The sequence below is a fragment of the Amblyraja radiata genome, chromosome 28 (genome assembly GCF_010909765.2).
Source record: "Amblyraja radiata isolate CabotCenter1 chromosome 28, sAmbRad1.1.pri, whole genome shotgun sequence".
Classification (NCBI taxonomy): Eukaryota; Metazoa; Chordata; class Chondrichthyes; order Rajiformes; family Rajidae; genus Amblyraja; species Amblyraja radiata.
Window position 1 is genome coordinate 1,742,897 of NC_045983.1, and position 19,265 is coordinate 1,762,161.

The 19,265-nt window shown below is 47.8% G+C and overlaps 1 protein-coding gene across 1 annotated transcript in view; it reads right to left on the reverse strand.

Moving 5' to 3' along the window:
- The window catches only part of LOC116988716 (protein phosphatase PTC7 homolog), an 82,801-nt gene that overhangs the window by 31,470 nt on the left and 32,066 nt on the right, over window positions 1-19,265 (reverse strand). Inside the window, exons 2-3 of the mRNA XM_033045556.1 lie at window positions 16,775-16,954; window positions 11,496-11,694 (exon numbers count right to left, since the gene is read on the reverse strand). Of these exons, the coding sequence (XP_032901447.1) occupies window positions 11,496-11,694; window positions 16,775-16,954 (379 nt within the window). The remainder of the gene's footprint in view (window positions 1-11,495; window positions 11,695-16,774; window positions 16,955-19,265) is intronic.

Genomic DNA, 19,265 nt, shown 5'->3' on the forward strand with positions numbered 1-19,265 from the left:
CCAACCAGGAAGCGGCCGTACCAGGTGGCCCAGCCGCCGAAAGGACTCTCCCGACGCCGGGGCAAGACCACCCGGTGAGAACGGCCAGGGACATCGGGCCTCCGTACAGGCAATTGCGGTGGCCTCAATAGGCCTGACTTTGGGGTGAACATGGGGTGGGGACTGGACATTGTGCCTTCCTCCACAGTGCTATCCACTGTGGGGGGATGATTTTTTTGTCTATTTGTAGTCTTGTAGGTCTGTGTCCAAGATGGCTGCCGTGAAGAGAGAGTGAACGCTGGCGCGCTTTGGCTGCCGCTGCTCCCTCTTCACACTGTGTTTTTGATTTTCTGTTTTTGGATTGAATCCTGTTTTTAATTTGTGTCTCTGTGATGTCTTTATTGTTATATTCCGATTATATGTTATTCCGATTACTATGTAAGGTGTCCTTGAGATGTTTGAAAGGCGCCCATTAAATAAAATTTATTATTATTATTATTATGTTGATGCATTACAGAAGTTATTTAGTTGAAAGTGTCTCTTTCAGGTTATTTAACACCACAGTTGAAGCAGAAAGATTGTCACATTAAATAAAAGTGAAAGAGCAGATTGGAATACAGTCTCAGGGCCACTTGTTCCCTCAGATGAAAGGCAGTTAATCCATCGAAATACTATATGCTCCTTCTCTGATCTTTCATTTTACTTTAATCTCAAGAGTTTATTTGTGGCTGATTAAACATAGAAACATAGAAACATAGAAATTAGGTGCAGGAGTAGGCCATCGGCCCTTCGAGCCTGCACCGCCATTCAATATGATCATGGCTGATCATCCAACTCAGTATCCCGTACCTGCCTTCTCTCCATACCCTCTGATCCCCTTAGCCACAAGGGCCACATCTAACTCCCTCTTAAATATAGCCAATGAACTGGCCTCGACTACCCTCTGTGGCAGGGAGTTCCAGAGATTCACCACTCTCTGTGTGAAAAAAGTTCTTCTCATCTCGGTTTTAAAGGATTTCCCCCTTATCCTTAAGCTGTGACCCCTTGTCCTGGACTTCCCCAACATCGGGAGCAATCTTCCTGCATCTAGCCTGTCCAACCCCTTAAGAATTTTGTAAGTTTCTATAAGATCCCCTCTCAATCTCCTAAATTCTAGAGAGTATAAACCAAGTCTATCCAGTCTTTCTTCATAAGACAGTCCTGACATCCCAGGAATCAGTCTGGTGAACCTTCTCTGCACTCCCTCTATGGCAACAATGTCCTTCCTCAGATTTGGAGACCAAAACTGTACGCAATACTCCAGGTGTGGTCTCACCAAGACCCTGTACAACTGCAGTAGAACCTCCCTGCTCCTATACTCAAATCCTTTTGCTATGAAAGCTAACATACCATTCGCTTTCTTCACTGCCTGCTGCACCTGCATGCCCACTTTCAATGACTGGTGTACCATGACACCCAGGTCTCGCTGCATCTCCCCTTTTCCTAGTTGGCCACCATTTAGATAATAGTCTGCTTTCATGTTTTTGCCTGTTTTTGCCTGTTAGGTGGCCTGTACACAACACCCACCAGCGTTTTCTGCCCCTTAGTGTTTCGCAGCTCTACCCATACCGATTCCACATCCTGCAAACTAATGTCCTTCCTTTCCATTGCGTTAATCTCCTCTCTAATCAGCAACGCTACCCCACCTCCTTTTCCTTCTCTCTATCCCTCCTGAATATTGAATATCCCTGGATGTTCAGCTCCCAGCCTTGGTCACCCTGGAGCCATGTCTCCGTGATCCCAACTATATCATAGTCATTAATAGCTATCTGCACATTCAACTCATCCACCTTATTACGAATGCTCCTTGCATTGAGACACAAAGCCTTCAGGCTTGTTTTTACAACACTCTTACCCCTTATACAATTTTGTTGAAAAGTGGCCCTTTTTGATTTTTGCCCTGGATTTTCCGGCCTGCCACTTTTACTTTTCACCTTGCTACCTATTGCTTCTACCCTCATTTTACACCCCTCTGTCTCTACGCTCACACATTTAAGAAACCCTTTCCCTTTAACTCCATCCTCCACTAGCCCATTCGACACCCCACCCCCCTTATTCAGTTTAAAACCACCCGTGCATGTTTTAACTCAGCGACTTTCTTTGATTCTAGATGGTGATGTACTGAGGGAAGTCAAATCAGGGGAGGACATAGACAGTAACTGATAGGGCACGAGGAATGTTGACGATTGGATGGACCAAAGCGTTCAAGTCCATAGAACCTTAAAAATGGTAACAGGCAGACCGTGTGCTGAGGAATGCAACGAGCATGCTTGAATTCATAGGTCAGAGCATAGAACACAAGAGTTGGGACATTATGCTGCAGCTTCACAAAACATCGGTTACACTGCATTTGGAGCATGTGCAGTTCCAGTCACCACACTACAGGAAGGTGCGGCTGTATTAGAGAGGCCATAAGGGACAAGAGCAGAATTAGGCCACCCATTGAGTCTACTCCGCCATTCGATCATGGCTGATCTCTTTTTTCTTCTCAACCCCATTCACCTGCCATCTCCAGGGCTGCCAACTCTCACGCTTTGAGCGTGAGAATCATGCCCTGAAGCAAGCTCTCACGCCCTCACGCTGATCAGAAATTTCTCACGCTCTGTGGTGAGAAATTCCGTGATCAACGAAAATTTCAAAACTCGGATAAACTGCATGGTCCGCGGGTGTTGGAGAGCCGGGGCTGAGGGAGGAATGGGAGCAGAACCAGCGGCGGGAACAGATGCGGGGAGCCGGGACTGGCGAATGTTTGCCGGGCTGCGAGTCGCTCGCTGCAGCTCTGGCCATGGAGCACTCCGGACAGTGCAAGTCCCGGGCGTCGGGGGCATCGGAGGCATTGCGCCGCTGTCGCTGCCGCGAGAGTCTGTGCTAAAGGGACAGACTCTCAAATAGAGGTGGAGAGAGAGAGAGAGGGGAAGGAGTCAGGGAGACAATGGGGAGAGAGAGAGGGGGATGAGAGGAGAGAGACAGAGGGGGGAGTGAATGGAGAGAAAGAAGAGGGGGGGAGAGAGGTAGGGGAAGAGAAGGGATGGGGGAGGGGGAGAGGGGGGAGAGAGGGGGGAAGGGAGAGAGGAGAGGGGAGAGAGGGAAGAAAGAGGGGGAAGAAGAGGGAGGGGGGATGGGAGGAGGGAGGGAGGGAGGAGGAGGGAGAGAAGGGGAGGAGAGAGAAGGGGAAGGGAGAGGGGGAAGAGAGAGGGGGAAAGAGAGAGGGGAAACGAGAGAGGGGAAGGACAAGAGAGGGGGACGAAGGAGAGGGGGACGAGAGAGGGGAAAGGGGCGAGAGAGAGGGGAAAGGAGAGGAGGGGAAAGAGAGAGGGGCGAAAGAGAGAGGGGAAAAAGAGACGAGAGGGGAAAGAAAACGAGAGAGGGGAAGAGAGAGGGGGAAGGAGAGGGGAAGGGAGAGGGGAAAGGGAGAGGGGGAAGGGAGATTGAGGGGGAAGGGAGAGGGGAAGGAAAGAGGAGAGGGGAAAGGGGAGAGGGGAAAGGGAGAGGGAGGGGAAAGAGAGAGGGGGGAAAGGGACAGAGGGGAAAGGGAGAGGGGGAAAGGGGACGAGGGGGAAAGGGAGAGGGGGGAAAGGAGAGGGGAAAGGGGAAGAGGAGGGGAAAGGGAGAGGAGGGGAGAGGGGGAAGAGAGGGGGAAAGAGGAAGGGGAAGGAGAGAGGGGGAAGGGAGAGGGAGCGGAAGGGAGGAGGACGAGAGAGGGGGAAGGGAGAGGGGGAAAAGGAGAGGGGGGGAAAGAGAGGGGAAAGAGAGAGGGGAAAGAGAGGAGGGGGAAAGAGAGAGACGAGGGGGACGAGAGAGAGGGGAAAGAAGACGACGGGGAAAGAGGAGAGAGGGGAAAAGAGAGGGGGGAGAGAGGGAACAAAAGAGAGAGGGGAAAAGAGACGAGGGGAAAGAGAGAGAGGGGGAAAGAGAGAGGGGAAAGAGAGAGGGAAAGGGAGAGGGGGAAGGAGTAAAGAGAGAGGGGAAGAGAGAGGAGGGGAGGGGAGAGGGGAAGAGAGAGGGGAAAGGGAGAAGGGGCCGAAGGGCAGAGAGGGGGAAGGGAGAGGAGGAGAAAGGAGAGGGGAAAGCGAGAGGGGGAAAGGGAGGAGGGAAAGGGAGAGGGGGAAGAGGAAGAGAGGGGAAAGAGAGAGGGGGGGAGAGAGAAAGGGGAAGGCAGAGAGAGGGGGAAGAGAGAGGGGGGAAGAGAGCAGATGAGGGGGAAGAGAGAGAGGGGGAAGAGAGAGAGAGGGGGAAGAGAGGGGGGGGAAGAGAGAGGGGGAAGAGAGAGGGGGAAGAGAGAGGGGGAAGAGAGAGGGGGAAGAGAGAGGGGAAAGGGAGAGGGGAAAGGGAGAGGGGGAAGAGAGAGGGGAAAGAGAGAGGGGAAAGAGAGAGGGGAAAGGGAGAGGGGAAAGGGAGAGGGGAAAGGGAGAGGGGAAAGGGAGAGGGGAAAGGGAGAGGGGAAAGGGAGAGGGGAAAGGGAGAGGGGGAAGGGAGAGGGGGAAGAGAGAGGGGAAAGAGAGAGGGGAAAGAGAGAGGGGAAAGAGAGAGGGGAAAGAGAGAGGGGAAAGAGAGAGGGGAAAGAGAGAGGGGGAAAGAGAGAGTTAGGGGGAGAGAGAGTTAGGGGAAAGAGAGGGGAGAGAGTTAGGGGAAAGAGACGGGAGAGAGAGGGAGAGGGGGAGAGAGGAGAGAGGGGACAAGAGAGAGGGGGAAGAGTAAGGTGGGAGGGAGAGAGGGGGGAAAGAGGGGGGGAGAGAGAGGGAAGGGTAGAGAGTGAGAGGGGGAGAGAGAGGGGGTGAGAGGAGAGACAGAGGGAGAGAGGAGAGAGAGAGAGAGAGAGAGAGAGAGCAGGGGAAGAGAGGGGGAGGGGAGAGATAGAGGGGGAGAGAGAGAGGGGGGTTGTGAGGAGAGAGAGCGGAAGAGAGGGGGGAGAGAGAGAGAGAGAGAGAGTCTCTGTGCCAAATTTGCCCAGGTGACCGGCATGGATCAGGTTGCGGCTCGGTGCATCCTGGAGGACAACCAGTGGCTGCTGGAAGTAAGTACCAAGCACTGGGTAGAAACGGTGGAAGATAGTGAACTTCAAATTGGGGTGGTTGGAGAAAGCATCCTGTTTGCCTGCTAGATTTTCACTTACTGTAACTGCAGGAAAAATGTTCCCAATGTTGGGGGAGTTCAGAACCAGTTTAAGAATAAAGGGGGGGGGGCAGTTAGGACTGAGATGAGGACAAACTTTCTTCACGCAGAGAGTTGTGAATCTGTGGAATTCTCTGCCACAGAAGGCAGTGCAGGCCAATTCACTGGATGTTTTCAAGAGAGAGTTACATTTAGTTCTTGGGGCTAACAACATCAAGGGATATGGGGAAAAAACAGGAAAGAGGTACTGATTTTAGATGAATAGCCATGATCATATTAAATGGCAGTGCTGGTATCGAAGGGCCGAATGGCCTATTCCTGCACCTATTTTCTATGTTTCTATGCTTGAGTATATGGCAATAAAACTCGATCACTTGATTTTGAAGCATTCATGCATGGTGGAGGTATAATGTAGTCATAGAGTGATACAGTGTGAAAACAGGCCCTTCGGTGCAACTTGCCCACACCCGCCAACATGTCCCAGCTATGCTACCTGCTTTTGGTCCATACCTCCAAACCTGTCCTATCCATGTAGCAGTCTAACTTTTTCTTAAATGTTGGGATGGTCCCTGCCTCAACTACCTCCTCTGGCAGCTTGTTCCATACACCCATCACCCTTTGTGTGGATAAAGTTACCCCTTAAAAAGTTACCTCTTAAAAATACTTCATACAAAAAACATTGAAATCGTACTTCTACCGTGCACTAAAACATGATTTCCTACCCTGGGAGGGGGGGGGGACACCCTTCTTCCACCCCCTCTCCCCACTCAGTTGCTCCATTCCCTCACCGGGTACCCCCAAGGCCAGTGATCAGTGCTCGCTCAGCCTCCCCCATTTCAAAAACGCTCCAATCCAATTTAAAGCATATATATTGCTTTAAGTTATAAATTAAGTGTAAGTTATAAGACTTGCTACAGTATGCACCATATTGCACAATTTCAAGCTGAAAAATGCAAATGTTCCGTACCAATGGGAGGGGGGGCACCCTCCTCCCACCCCCCCCCACTCCTCCCAACCACCCCACCCCGCCTCCCCACCCCCCCCCCACCTCCTCCACCCCCCCCCCTCCTCCCACCCACCCCCCCCTCCCCCCCTCCCCCTCCCCTCCCCCGGTCGCGATGGTCCCTGGGGCTTGGTCTCTCGCAAATTTCTCACTCCCAACTCTCACCCAATGTTGGCAGCCCTGCATCTCTCACCTAACCTTTGACGTCCTTCCTTATCAAAAACCTATAAATCTCCACTTTAAAAATACCTAATGACTTGTCCTTCACAGCCGTCTGTTGTAATGAATTCGACAGATTCACCACCCTCTGGCGAAAGAAATTTCTCCTCAGAGGGTGCAGAGATTGACTAGGATGTTGCCTGAATTGGAGTGCTGATGTTATGGGGAGCAAGTTGTTAGGCTGACCTTGCTTCCCTTCAACCATAGAATGTGAGGAACGACCTGATGGATGTGGCCAAAGATGAGAGGCCAAGTATCCCATCAGGCTCGGGAGCCGAGCTTTTTATTGCCAAAGAGCTGGCTGATTAGATGTTCTGGATCAAGGACTTGGAAAATGGAGAGAATATGCAATCATTAAATCATTCCGTCTGCACTTCATGCTGCCTCGGTAAGGCCACCAGCATAATAATGGACCAGTCTCACCATCACTCCCTCTTCTCCTCTCTCCCAACAGGCATGAGGTGCAGAAATGTGAAAACGCACACCTCCAGATTCAGGGACAGTTTCTCCCCAGCTGTTAACAGGCAACTGAACCATCCTATCACCAACTAGAGAGCAGTCCTGACCCACCATCTGTATCTCATTGGAGACCCTCGGACTATCTTCAATCGGACTTTTCCTTGCACTAAACGTTATTCCCTTCATTCTGTATCCATATATGGTGGACTGCTTGATTGTAATCACGTATAGTCTTTCCACTGACTACATAGCACGCAAAAAAAAACTTTTCACTGATCTCGGTACACGTGAGCCCGGTGCGCATGTCCACAGTGGCCCTAGTGTTCTCAGCCGCCGAGTACTGCGCCCCGGTCTGGTGCCGTAGCCCTCACGCCAAGAAGCTGGATGCTGCCCTCAACAGCGCCCTGCGGACTGTCTCCAGATGCCTACAAGCCACCCCAGTAAACCAACTGCCCGTCCTAACTGGCATCGCCCCAGCCAACATCAGACGAGAAGCAGCCACGCTGGCCCTCTCTCGAAAGGCACAGACCAGTGAATTCCACCTCCTCCATCAGATCGTCACACAGACACCACGACGAGAGCGCCTCAAGTCACGGCGCCCCTTTGTCACGCAAGCCCAAGAGCTGCTCTGCACAACACCGGCTGACGCTTCTAAGGCTGCCTGGGACAAGACGAGATGGAGAGACCAGTGGAAGTCAGTGGAACCATCTAGGCTACACCATTACATCAATGACCCCATGGACGACCCTGGCCAGGACCTGCCCCTGAAAGCAGTAGACAATCCTCAACTGCTTGAGGACAGGCATCGGACGCTATGGAGTAGCGATGAAGAGGTGGGGCCTCGTGGACAACGCCTCCTGCGAGTGTGGGGATCCAACACAGACAGTGGAGCACATAGTCACCAGTTGCCCCAAACACCCGCCACCGAATGGTGAACGAGGTCTGATTGACCTGGACGATGACACGTTGGCCTGGCTCGCCTCAAAGGAGATGCAGGTCTAAAAGATGCACGACAGAAGAAGAAGGTACACGTGACAATAATAGAGTAAATAGAGTAGCTTTCCATGTAAAGGATATAGTGTCTGTCTGACCAATAGCATTATCAGTGGACCGGTGCCAGATGAAGAAATATAAAATCAATAGCGTAAACGGACTTGTTGAAGAACTTCAGTAACAGGACTAGACAGAAGAAAAGAATTAATGGAATTGAAAGAAAGATCAAAGAAATCAAAGATCAGTAAATGTATGATGAGCATTTGATGGCTCTGGGCCTGTACTCGCTGGAGTTTAGAAGGATCAGGGGGAACCTCATCGAAACTTACCAAATAGTGAAAGGTCTGTGTAAACAAGAGCCAGAGACAGTGTGTGATTTAAACACATCTTTAATGAGCACTTGAAACTTAGCAGCGTTGAGGACGACAGGTTGTCAGTGCATCCTAGCTGCTCGAACTGGCAGTGCCGGGAACGAGTGTTAGTATAAGTGTTATAGTGGGGTGGAGTTAGTGATGCTGGCTTATGTGTGATTGGTTCACATGCATCATCAATCTACATCCTTCCCCTTTGGGATTAAGTGTGGAAAGGGCACCCATGCCACGGAGTTAAACATACTCGCCATATCTGTCTGGTGGTCTGCTAACACGGCCCGAGCGTGTGCGGACCAACCCTCCCCTCCCTCTCCTGAATGATGGGACGGAGAGCCAGGAGGCGAGAATGGTGCGGGAGAGGTTTGTGGGGATCGAAAGGGGAAACATGCGGTAGGTGAGGCCCCGTGGTTAGTGGAGACCGAGGGACGAGGAGGGGTGTAAGGCATGCGGGGACGGGTGGGAGACATCGCAGAAGGCAGCTGGAAGGTGAGGCCCCGTGGTTAGTGGAGATCGAGGGACGGTGTAAGGCATGCGGGGACGGGTGGGAGACATCGCAGAAGGCAGCTGGAACTGGAGCAGCGGAACATAGGGACCAGCAGGCGGATTTTGTTCATTCCCATCTTGACTGTGGCAATCATGGTCGAGACCCAGTCGGTGGGGTCGCCGACTGCTTCAATTACGCCTATGGAGGCCATATCCTTCAGCATAGAGTGAACCCTGTCAGTCATGGCAAATGACAATCGGTGCGGGGTTCGGATGACGGGCGTCACATCGGGGTCAGTAATAATCTTGTAGGTCACAGGCAACTTGCCTAGGTTGTTGTCGAATAGATCAGAGAATTCACTCAGCGGGTCATCCTAGCTGCTCAAACTGGCAGTGCCGGGAACGAGTGTTAGTATAAGTGTTATAGTGGGGTGGAGTTAGAGATGCTGGCTTATGTGTGATTGGTTCACATGCATCATCAATCTACAGTCTGGATAGATTGGATGTAGAGAGGATGTTTCCACTAGTGGGAGAATCTAGAACAAGAGGACACATCCTGAGAATAAAAGGACGTACCGTTAGAAAGGTGATGAGGAGGAATTTCACTAGCCAGAGGGTGGTGAATCTGTGGAGGCCAAGCCATTGGGTATTTTTAAGGTGGAGATTGACAAATTATTGATTAGTAAGGGTGTCAAGGGTTATGGGGAGAAGGCAGGAGAATGGGGTTGAGAGGGAAAGATAGATCAAACACGATTAAATGGCAGAGAAGTCTTAATGGGCCAAATGGCCTAATTCTGCTCCTGACATCTCTGGAATTCTCTGCCACAGAAGGTAGTTGAGGCCAGTTCATTGGCTATATTTAAGAGGGAGTTAGATGTGGCCCTTGTGGCTAAAGGGATCAGGGGGTATGGAGAGAAAGCAGGTACAGGATACTGAGTTGGATGATCAGCCATGACCATATTGAATGGCGGTGCAGGCTCGAAGGGCCGAATGACCTACTCCTGCACCTATTTTCTATGTTTCTATGTTTTTATGACATGAAGTTCTAAAATCGACCAATCAGGAGACCAATGACCAAGCAAATGTAATTCTCGTGGTACTGTTTCAAGAAAACCCCTCAGTTGTGCAGGTAATATCTGAGCTGAGTAATGGAAGTTAAATGTAATAATGTGATGTTGAGTAATCAGTATATGCAATGGTGTATAATAGTTTGGAAATGGAACTCTGTTAAGTGCAGGCAAATGGGACTAGCTTAGCTGTACTACCTGGTCAGCATAGACAAGTTATATCGAAGGGCTTGTCTATGTACTGCATGACTAATGCAGTCAGGGACCACCTGGGAGATGGCAGCCCTGCCGGCAGTCTTTTCGTCTTTTCACTCTTTTGTTATTTATTAGTTTGTTAAAAGTTTTGTTGTAATGCTCTTCGGTTTGTTTTATGTGGGGGGAGGGGGGAGGGGATCGGGGGAAACTTTTTTTCAAGTTCTTACCTTGCCGGAGATGTGATTATTTTTCGGATCACATTCTCCGGGCTCTGACGCCTACCATCGCCGGAGCTGGAAGCCTCCTCGGACAGCCGTGAGCCCCACCGCGGGGCGCGGACATAACATCGGAGCTGATCTCTTGCCTGGGATCGCTCCCACCGCAACCACCGTGGACTTTAACACCAAGGGCTTGCAGTCTCGGGTGAGGCTAGTCGGGAGCTCCAACGGACGGTTCGACCAGCCCCAATGCGAGGTTCGATCGCCCTGAGCGGGGTAGCTGACATCCCTCCTGATGCGGGAGCGGATCGCCTCAACGCGGAGGACCCGAACACCGCCAGCTACGGGAGTCAAGATCGTCCCATCAAAGGAAGGCTCGAGGCCCACGACCGAGGAAGAACTAAGGGAAGGACAAACTTTATTTTGCCATCCATCACAGTGAGGAATGTGTAGGTCAAAGCCCTGTCCCACGGTATGAGTTCATTCCAAGAGCTCTCCCGAGTTTAAAAAAAATCAAACTCGTGGTAAGCACGGAGAATTAGCGTAACAGGTCGTCGGAGCTCGGGGACATCTCTTAGCGGCTCGTAACGCTAACGGCAGGTACTCGGGAAGACTCGCTAACGGCAGATAAGCACAGGAAGACTCGTGAAGATTTTTCAACATGTTGAAAAATGTCCATGAGAGCCCCGAGTACCGACGCGTGGCCATTACCGTAAATCTCCGAGTTCAAATCAGGGCAAACTCGGGAGAGCTCTTGGAATGAACTCGTACCGTGGGACAGAGCTTTCACTGTGGTGGATGTTCATGTTAAAATGTGTTTTTGAAGTGATTTGTTACTTTTAATTGTATGACTGACCTGGCCAATGAAATTCCTTGTATGTAATGGCAAAATAATGGCTGTATTTCTACTAAGTGGCCAGTTTAAAGGGCATATTTTTGAGTGTGTTAGAAAACTCAAGTCATGCAGTAAAAAGAGTTGTGCAGTGCAGAAATAGGCCTGACCTGATACTGACCTGATTTTCCCACATAGGGCCACATCTTTCATGCCTTCATTATTTAAGTGAAGAATTTCACTAAATAAAGAATTTCATAAAGGATTAATTTATTCTGGATTGGAGAATGAAGACAATATTTCTCTTCATGCCAAGTACCACCTTACTATAAATAACCATGTGAGCCATATCAAGTAGCAGTGGTACAGCCAGATAATTAAGGATGTGTCCAAAGATGGGAATAGATATCATCTAGGGAAACACGGCATGCATCTTAATCAATCTGAGCATACCTGATCACACAATACACACAATGATGAAACATTCTACGAGTCCTGTGCTGCTCATAGATGTGTGCTTCATACCTGTCATTGAGAACAGAACCTTGGGCTTCGGGGGGTGCAATTGCCAGCTGGAAAGGAGTGTTGAAGTAATGCTGCTGCTCATCTGATCGATGAATGATCCTCCCATCGCGTACGATGAGAAAGCCAGAGTCTCCCAAGTTAGCTGTGTATAAACAATGCTCCTCTCTGTCAAGAATTACAAGGCAGGCAGTACTGCTTCCTGTGGAAAATTTAATAGGAGTTTTGTGAGCTTGGCATGAATACCACAAGGCAATTAGGTGCATCACATCTAATTATATGTTAAAATAAACCAGACCTACATGAAATACATGTTTGAAAAAATTAACGTTACACAACAATGGAAAATGCCAGTTACAGAACATGCTTTATACCATAAGAATTTAGTTTAGTTATACTGCGCGGAAACAGGCCATTCGGCCCACCGAGTCCGCACTAACCAGCGATTTCCGCACACAACCATTATCCTACACACACTAGAGATAATTTACAATTGTAGCAAGCCAGTTAGCCTACAAACCTGTATGTCTTTGGAGTGTGGGAGGAAACAGGAGGACCTGGAGAAAACCCATGCAGGTCACAGGGAGAACATACAAGCTTCATACAGACAAGCACTCGTAGTCAGGATCGAACCTGGATCCCTGGCGCTGTAAGGCAACAATTCCACCGCTGCCTCACCATGCTGCCCAAGTATTGTTTTGTAAAGACATCAGATTCAGCCCGAAAAGACAATTTCATGGACTTCTTCAAACACTGAACATTGTCAGTTATACAATATACAAACACTAGAAAATGGAAATTAACTAGGAAAAGCAAGAAATACCTTAGGGTGGAAGGCAGAAGAAATAAATGACAAATGATTGTCACCAATATGTTCCGGTGAGGGTATAGACTGGAGGGTGGCTAATGTCGTGCCGCTATTTAAGAAGATCTGCAAAGAAAAGTCTGTAAACTATAGACCAGTGAGCCTAACAACTGTGATAGGTAAGTTACTGGATTCTGAGGGAAAATATTCTGAGGAGTCGGGAGGCACCACGGTATCACAGCGCTAGAGTTGCTGCCTTACAGCACCAGAGAACTGACTATGGGTGCTGCCTGTACGGAGTTTGTACGCTCTCCCTGTGACCGCATGGGTTCTCTCAGAGTGCTCCGGTTTGCGCCCACAGTCCAAAGATGTACAGGTTTGTAGGTTAATTGGCTTTTTGAAATTTGTCCTCAGTGTGGGATAGTGTTAGTGTACAGGGTGATAGATGGTCAGCATGGACTGAGTAGGCCGAAGGGCCTGTTTTTGCGCTAAATCTCTAAAGTCTAAATCTAAGACGTGAAAGTTGATCAAAGGCAATTGATCCAAATTCAGAACCAACATTTTCCTGTAAGGAGAAAGGATAAGAATGGCTAAGTGAAGGGAACTTTAGATAACCAAAGTGGTTGTAAATTCGGTCAGAAGGAAAGAGGAAACGCATGCAAGGTTTCTGTAGTCTGAGGAAGGTCCTGACCCAAAATGTCGCCTATCGATTTTCTCTAAAGATGCTGCTTGATCTGCTGAGTTACTCCAGCATTTTGTGTCTATTCTTGGTGTGAACCAGCATCTGAAGTTCCTTTTTATTACGCATGCAAGGTTTAATCAGACAGAACCTTTGCGTAATATAAAGTAAGGGCAAAGAACTCAAGCAGGCGATTAGAAGCGTCAAAAGGGGGCATGAAATTGATTTTGTGCATCAGATGAAAGCAAATCCCACATTATTTTTATACCGGATTCAGAACTAGTTTATTCATAGAAGACAGAGGGTTGTGGTGGAAGGTAGATAATCTGGCTGGAGGCCTGTGACCAGTGGAGTAGCGCATGGTAGACACAAAATGTCGGAGTAACTCAGTGGGACAGGCAGCATCTCTGGAGAGAAGAAATGGGTGACATTTTGGTTTGAGACCCTTCTTGAGAACACAGGTCAAAGGAGACGATGATCAAGGAAATGAAGAATGGTACATTGTTTTCTGAAGCGAAGGTGACAAAGAGGCATACAATTAGTAATATTTAATCAGGAGGACAGTGAAACTGGTCACTCGGATTGGGGGTGGATGGAGAGAGAGAGGGAAAGTCAAGTCCAGTCAAGTTTATTCGTCACACATACATACGAGATGTGCAGTGAAATGAAAAGTGGCAATGCTCGCGGACTTTGTGCAAAAAAACAAACAAATAAACTACAAACAGAATGGAACAGAATCACATATTATTTTACATATTAAATATTGTGTGCGGAAGGAAAAAGGGGAAAAAAACAAAAATCAGAAATTTCAAAAAAACCCCGTAGAATGGTACAGTAAAGTTAAAGTTAGTCCCTGGTGAGATGGGAGTTTACAGTCCTAATGTAGGGTTACTTGAAGTTAGAGAAATCAATAATGATACTGCTGGGTTGTAAGCTGCGACATATGAGGTGTACAATTTGTGTTGGGCCCCACTGACAGTGGAGGAGGCCCAGGACACAAAACTGGGAGAATAGGTAGGCTTAGGCGGACTGAGCGGAGGTGTTCAGCGGAACGATCGTCAAGCCTGTGCTTAGTCTCGCTGATATATAGGAGTCCACAGAGGTGGTTGGAGGAGATGCTAGTAAACCTCTGCCTCACCTGAAAGGACTGCCGGGGTCCTTGTACTGAGTCGAGGGAGGAGGTAAAGGGACATGTTGATCTGCACTGGGATTTCCGCTCAGTCCACAACTCCAATCAAGACTGCAAGAAATTGCAGAGTTGTGGGCCTAGCCCAGACCATCTCGTAAACCAACCTCTCTTCCATTGACTCCATCTACACTTCAAGCTCAGTAAGGCCACCAGCTTAATCAAGGATGAGTGTCACCCCGGCCACTCCCTCTTCTCCCCTCCCCCATCAGGTAAGAAGTACAGCAGTTTGAAAATGCATACCTCCAGATTCAGACAGTTTCTTCCCAACTGTTATCAGGCAACTGAACTGTCCTTTCACTGACTAGACTGCGGCCTGACCTCCCATATACCTCACTAGAGACCTTTGAACTATCTTTTTGGTCTCTTCCTTCGGGGGGGATGCGACTTCTCTTGTCGTATCCCCCGTGTCCGTCTCCGTCTGCGCCGAGGCCTAATGGCGGAGCTGGCAGTCTCGGGCCTTTGGCAGCGTTCCGGCGGCAGCGGCGACCCGACCTCGGAGCTGTGGCAGCGTTCCGGCGGCGGACCCAACTTCGGAGGCTCGGTGGACGACATCATCGGGAGCTCGCAGGTTACAGGTTGGTGACCTGTTTTTCCGGAGCTCCCGCAACAACAGCTTCGTCCGCTGGACTGGAGGGTGGCAGTTTTGACCACCCTGGGCCGCGGAGTTTGAACCGGCCCGTTCGCAGCGCTTGGATTCAGCCGCAGGACTGACTTACTTACCATCACCCGGCGGCGTCACTACATCCGAAGCCTGGATCGCCTCGGCAATTTCACATTCATAAGTCATAGGAGCTGAATTCGGCCATTCGAGTCTACTTCATCATTCAATTATGGCAAATCTATCAATCTCTCTCAACCCCATTCTGCCTTCTCCCCATAACCTTTGACACCCTTACTCCTTGCTCCTTTCTTTCCTGTGCCAATCCCACAGCCACTCCAGTGTGAACCCATCTCTCCTACTATCCCACCCCACCATCCTTTTCCACCTATATCCCTCCCTCTGGCTTTATATTTCACTCCTCTACTCTCCTTATTTGACATCAAGGAAAGGCACAAAATACTGAAGTAACTCGGCAGGTCAGGCAGCATCCCTGGAGCCCATAGAAAGGTGATGTTTCGGGTCTGGGCTCTTCTTCAGACACATTGCAGGTGTGGAAGCCAGCACAAAGCTTTATTACTCCAGCATTTTGTGTCTTCCATTTTGACTGCTTTTCATCCCATTTGCCAATCAATCCCACCTGTATCCACCTATCACTTGTCAGGTTTTGTCCCACCCCCACTCGTTTACAGCTTTGTCCTTTCTTCTCGATTCAGTCTGAAGCAGGATCCGTACCTGAAACGTTCCTTAGCCAGTTCCTCCACAGATGCTGCCTGACCCGTTGAGTTACTCCAGCACTTTATGTTTTGCTCATGATTTCAGCAGTTGCAGCTCCATATGTCACCAAAATGCTCTCTTTAAACTGCCCAGCTTCAATCCCTGGAGCTAAACATAGCATTGGCACCTTGTTGGACTTGTTGAAAATGTTTCCTGAATGAAGCTTATGAATTTTGTGATTTATGCATATTTTATTCTGGCTATTGTTCTGTTATTATTTAGGCAAATTATATCTATCCCCTTGTGTCTTTATGCTTTTACACCTGTCATAAATTAGGAAGATATACAGGAGTAACACATTTGCCGCACTTAGGTAGACCATTTTAGACCTGGATTAGTTTAAATTGACATCCTGGTGGACACAGAAATGGTAGGCCAAAGGGCCTGTTCCTGTACCATCCTGCGTACGATGTTCTCTGCCCTACTAATGCTCCCGAGTGCTGCAAATGTACACAATAAAAATCCACGTTTAGCACACAACGGAAGTCGTAGAACTTACTGGATGCAAGCATTTGTAAAACCCTACTGTGTTAATACCAATGATCCAAGTGAGCTACTGCTAATTGTATTTACTTGGTAAACAATTCTCGTTCACCAGCCAACTGTGTAACATCAATATACAAGGAGCCTACTTAAATGTTTAATGATGTTAAATAAACTATATGAAGTAAATAATATTTACCAAACTTTCAATTCTAACAAAAGCTCAACTACCAAAACTCAACAAAACTTCGAAAAACTCAACAACGGGTGGTGCAGCAGTAGAGCTACCGCCTTTCAGCGCCAGAGACCCGGGTTCGATCCTGACTATGGGTGCTTGTCTGTACACAGATTGAACATTCTCCCCGGGACCTGCGAGAGTTTTCTTTGGTTTTTTGATCTTTTGTTTCCTCCCACACTCCAAAGACGTACAGGTTTGTATGTTAATTGGCTTGGTATTAATGTAAAATGTCCCCTAATGTGTAGGATAGTGTTACTGTGCGTGGATCGCTGGTCATTGCGGACTCAGTAGGTCATAGGGCCTGTTTTCATGTTGTATCTCTGAACTAAACTATATCCGAATTTTCATATGTTGTTGAAGCAGAACACAGTGGAGCTGATTTGTACGACTAAATGTGTCCAAGTAAAACCCTCCTGTTATTATTGTGCAAATTTATGTAGTAACTTGCAAGCATTTGGGAATTTAGTCTGCCAGGTTTCCTTCACTCTATCAAGAAACAAATCTTCCACTCACCCAACAAAGGAACCTTATTCTGAAGCATTTCTTTGTAACTGGCCACCAGGATGCCCACTGGGTTACTGGGAACAAACAGTCCTTCGTGAACCAGCCGTTCACAAGTTTTCATCAAAGTCGTGGAAAATTGAGATGGATCTACGCCATAATCCCACCATCCTCCAACGCCATCTGCAACTCCTGCAACAAAACAAACAGTGGAACATTGTAAAATTCTGATTTACTTAGTATTGTAACAAGACCAATATCATTGGGAAAGAAGACAGAGCCACAGAGCACTGCAATCTGATGGACTGGAATCCACTCAGGACAATGCCATCAGTAACTGCCTTAAAGTCAGTTACTGATCAAACTATAGGCATTTTGTAAGCCGTTATTCTACAAACTAAATGCAACTTAAACAGAGGAAGGGTGTGCAAATAAAACTGGAAATCTCTATTGGACTTACATAGAATTATGCTGTCATAAGACTGGGCCACAAAATATATGACCGAAAGCTTGTCCAAATATATCAGCTACAAGGGGGTTTCGAAAAGATAAAGTGGAAAAAAGATTTGAGGGGGAGGAAGGGGCAGAGGATTTTTAATATTGAGCATTGAAATCTAAATGCACAAATGTCATGGACAGACACAGCATGAAAACAGGCCCTGGAGCCCAGCAAGGCTGCATGGGACATTAATCACACAAATCCTATATTCATCATTTTTTACTACTCCACATTCTCAATTACTCCCCCCAGGTACTACCATTTCACTGACAAACTAGGGATGATTGTTATAATGGTCAATTATCCTACCAACCCACACATCTTAAAACAGTAGATGGAGTTTGAACCAAGTCAATGTAAGGTGTACTTTCGGAGGCCGAATGTAAGGGGAAAGTATACAGTTGATGGCAAGATCCTCAACGTATTGATGGATGTAGGGGTCCAAGTCCATAGTTCCCAGAAGGTGGCAACGGAACTAGAAAAAGTGGTAAAGAAAGCATTTGGTATGCCTGCTTTCATACAGTGCCCTCCATAATGTTTGGGACAAAGACCCATCGTTTATTTATTTGCCTCTGTACTCCACAATTTGAGATTTGTAATAGAAAAAAATCACATGTGGTTAAAGTGCACATTGTCAGATTTTATTAAAGGGTATTTTTATACATTTTGGTTTCACCATGTAGAAATTACAGCTGTGTTTATACATAGTCCCCCCATTTCAGGGCACCATAATGTTTGGGACACATGGCTTCACAGGCATTTGTATTTGCTCAGATGTGTTTAATTGCCTCCTTAACGCAGGTATAAGAGAACTCTCAGCACCTTGTCTGTCCTCCAGTCTTTCCATCACCTTTGCAAACTTTTATTGCTGATAATCAACATGAGGACCAAAGTTGTGCCAATGAAAGTCAAAGAAGCCATTATGAGACTGAGAAACAAGAATAAAACTGTTAGAAACCTCAGCCAAACCTTAGGCTTACCAAAATCTACTGTTTGGAACATCATGAAGAAGAAAGAGAACACTGGTGAGCTTACTAATCGTAAAGGGACTGGCAGGCCAAGGAAGACCTCCACAGCTGATGGCAGAAGAATTCTCTCTATAATAAAGAAAAATCCCCAAACACTCTTCAGGAGTCAGGTGTGGATTTGTCAAAGACCACTGTCCGCAGAAGACTTCATGAACAGAAATACAGAGACTACACTGCAAGATACAAACCACTGGTTAGCTGCAAAAATAGGATGGCCAGGTTACAGTTTGCCAAGAAGTACTTAAAAGAGCAACCACAGTTCTAGAAAAAGGTCTTGTGGACAGATGAGATGAAGATTACCTTTTATCAGAGTGATGGCAAGAGTAAAGTATGGAGGAAAGAAGGAGCTGCCCAAGATCCAAAGCATACCACCTCATCTATGAAACACAGTGGTGGGGGTGTTATGGCCTGGGCATGTATGGCTGCTGTAGGTACTGGTTGACTTTATCTTAATTGATGATACAACTGCTGATGGCAGTAGCATAATGAATGTTGAAGTGTATAGACACATCCTATCTGCTCAAGTTCAAACAAAGGGCTCAAAATTCATTGGCCGGCGGTTCATTCTACAGCAAGACAATGATCCCAAGCATACTGCTAAAGCAGCAAAGGAGTTTTTCAAAGCTAAAAAATGGTCAATTCTTGAGTGGCCAAGTCAATCACCCGATCTGAACCCAATTGAGCATGCCTTTTATATGCTGAAGAGAAAACTGAAGGGGACTAGCCCCCAAAACAAGCATAAGTTCAAGTTGGCTGCAATACAGGCAGAGCATCACCAGAGAAGACACCCAGCAACTGATGATGTCCATGAATCGCAGACTTCAAGCAGTCATTGCATGCAAAGGATATGCAACAAAATACTAAACATGACTACTTTCATTTACATGACATTGCTGTGTCCCAAACATTATGGTGCCCTGAAATTGGGGTGGGGGGGGGCTAGGTATAAACACTGCTGTAATTTCTACATGGTGAA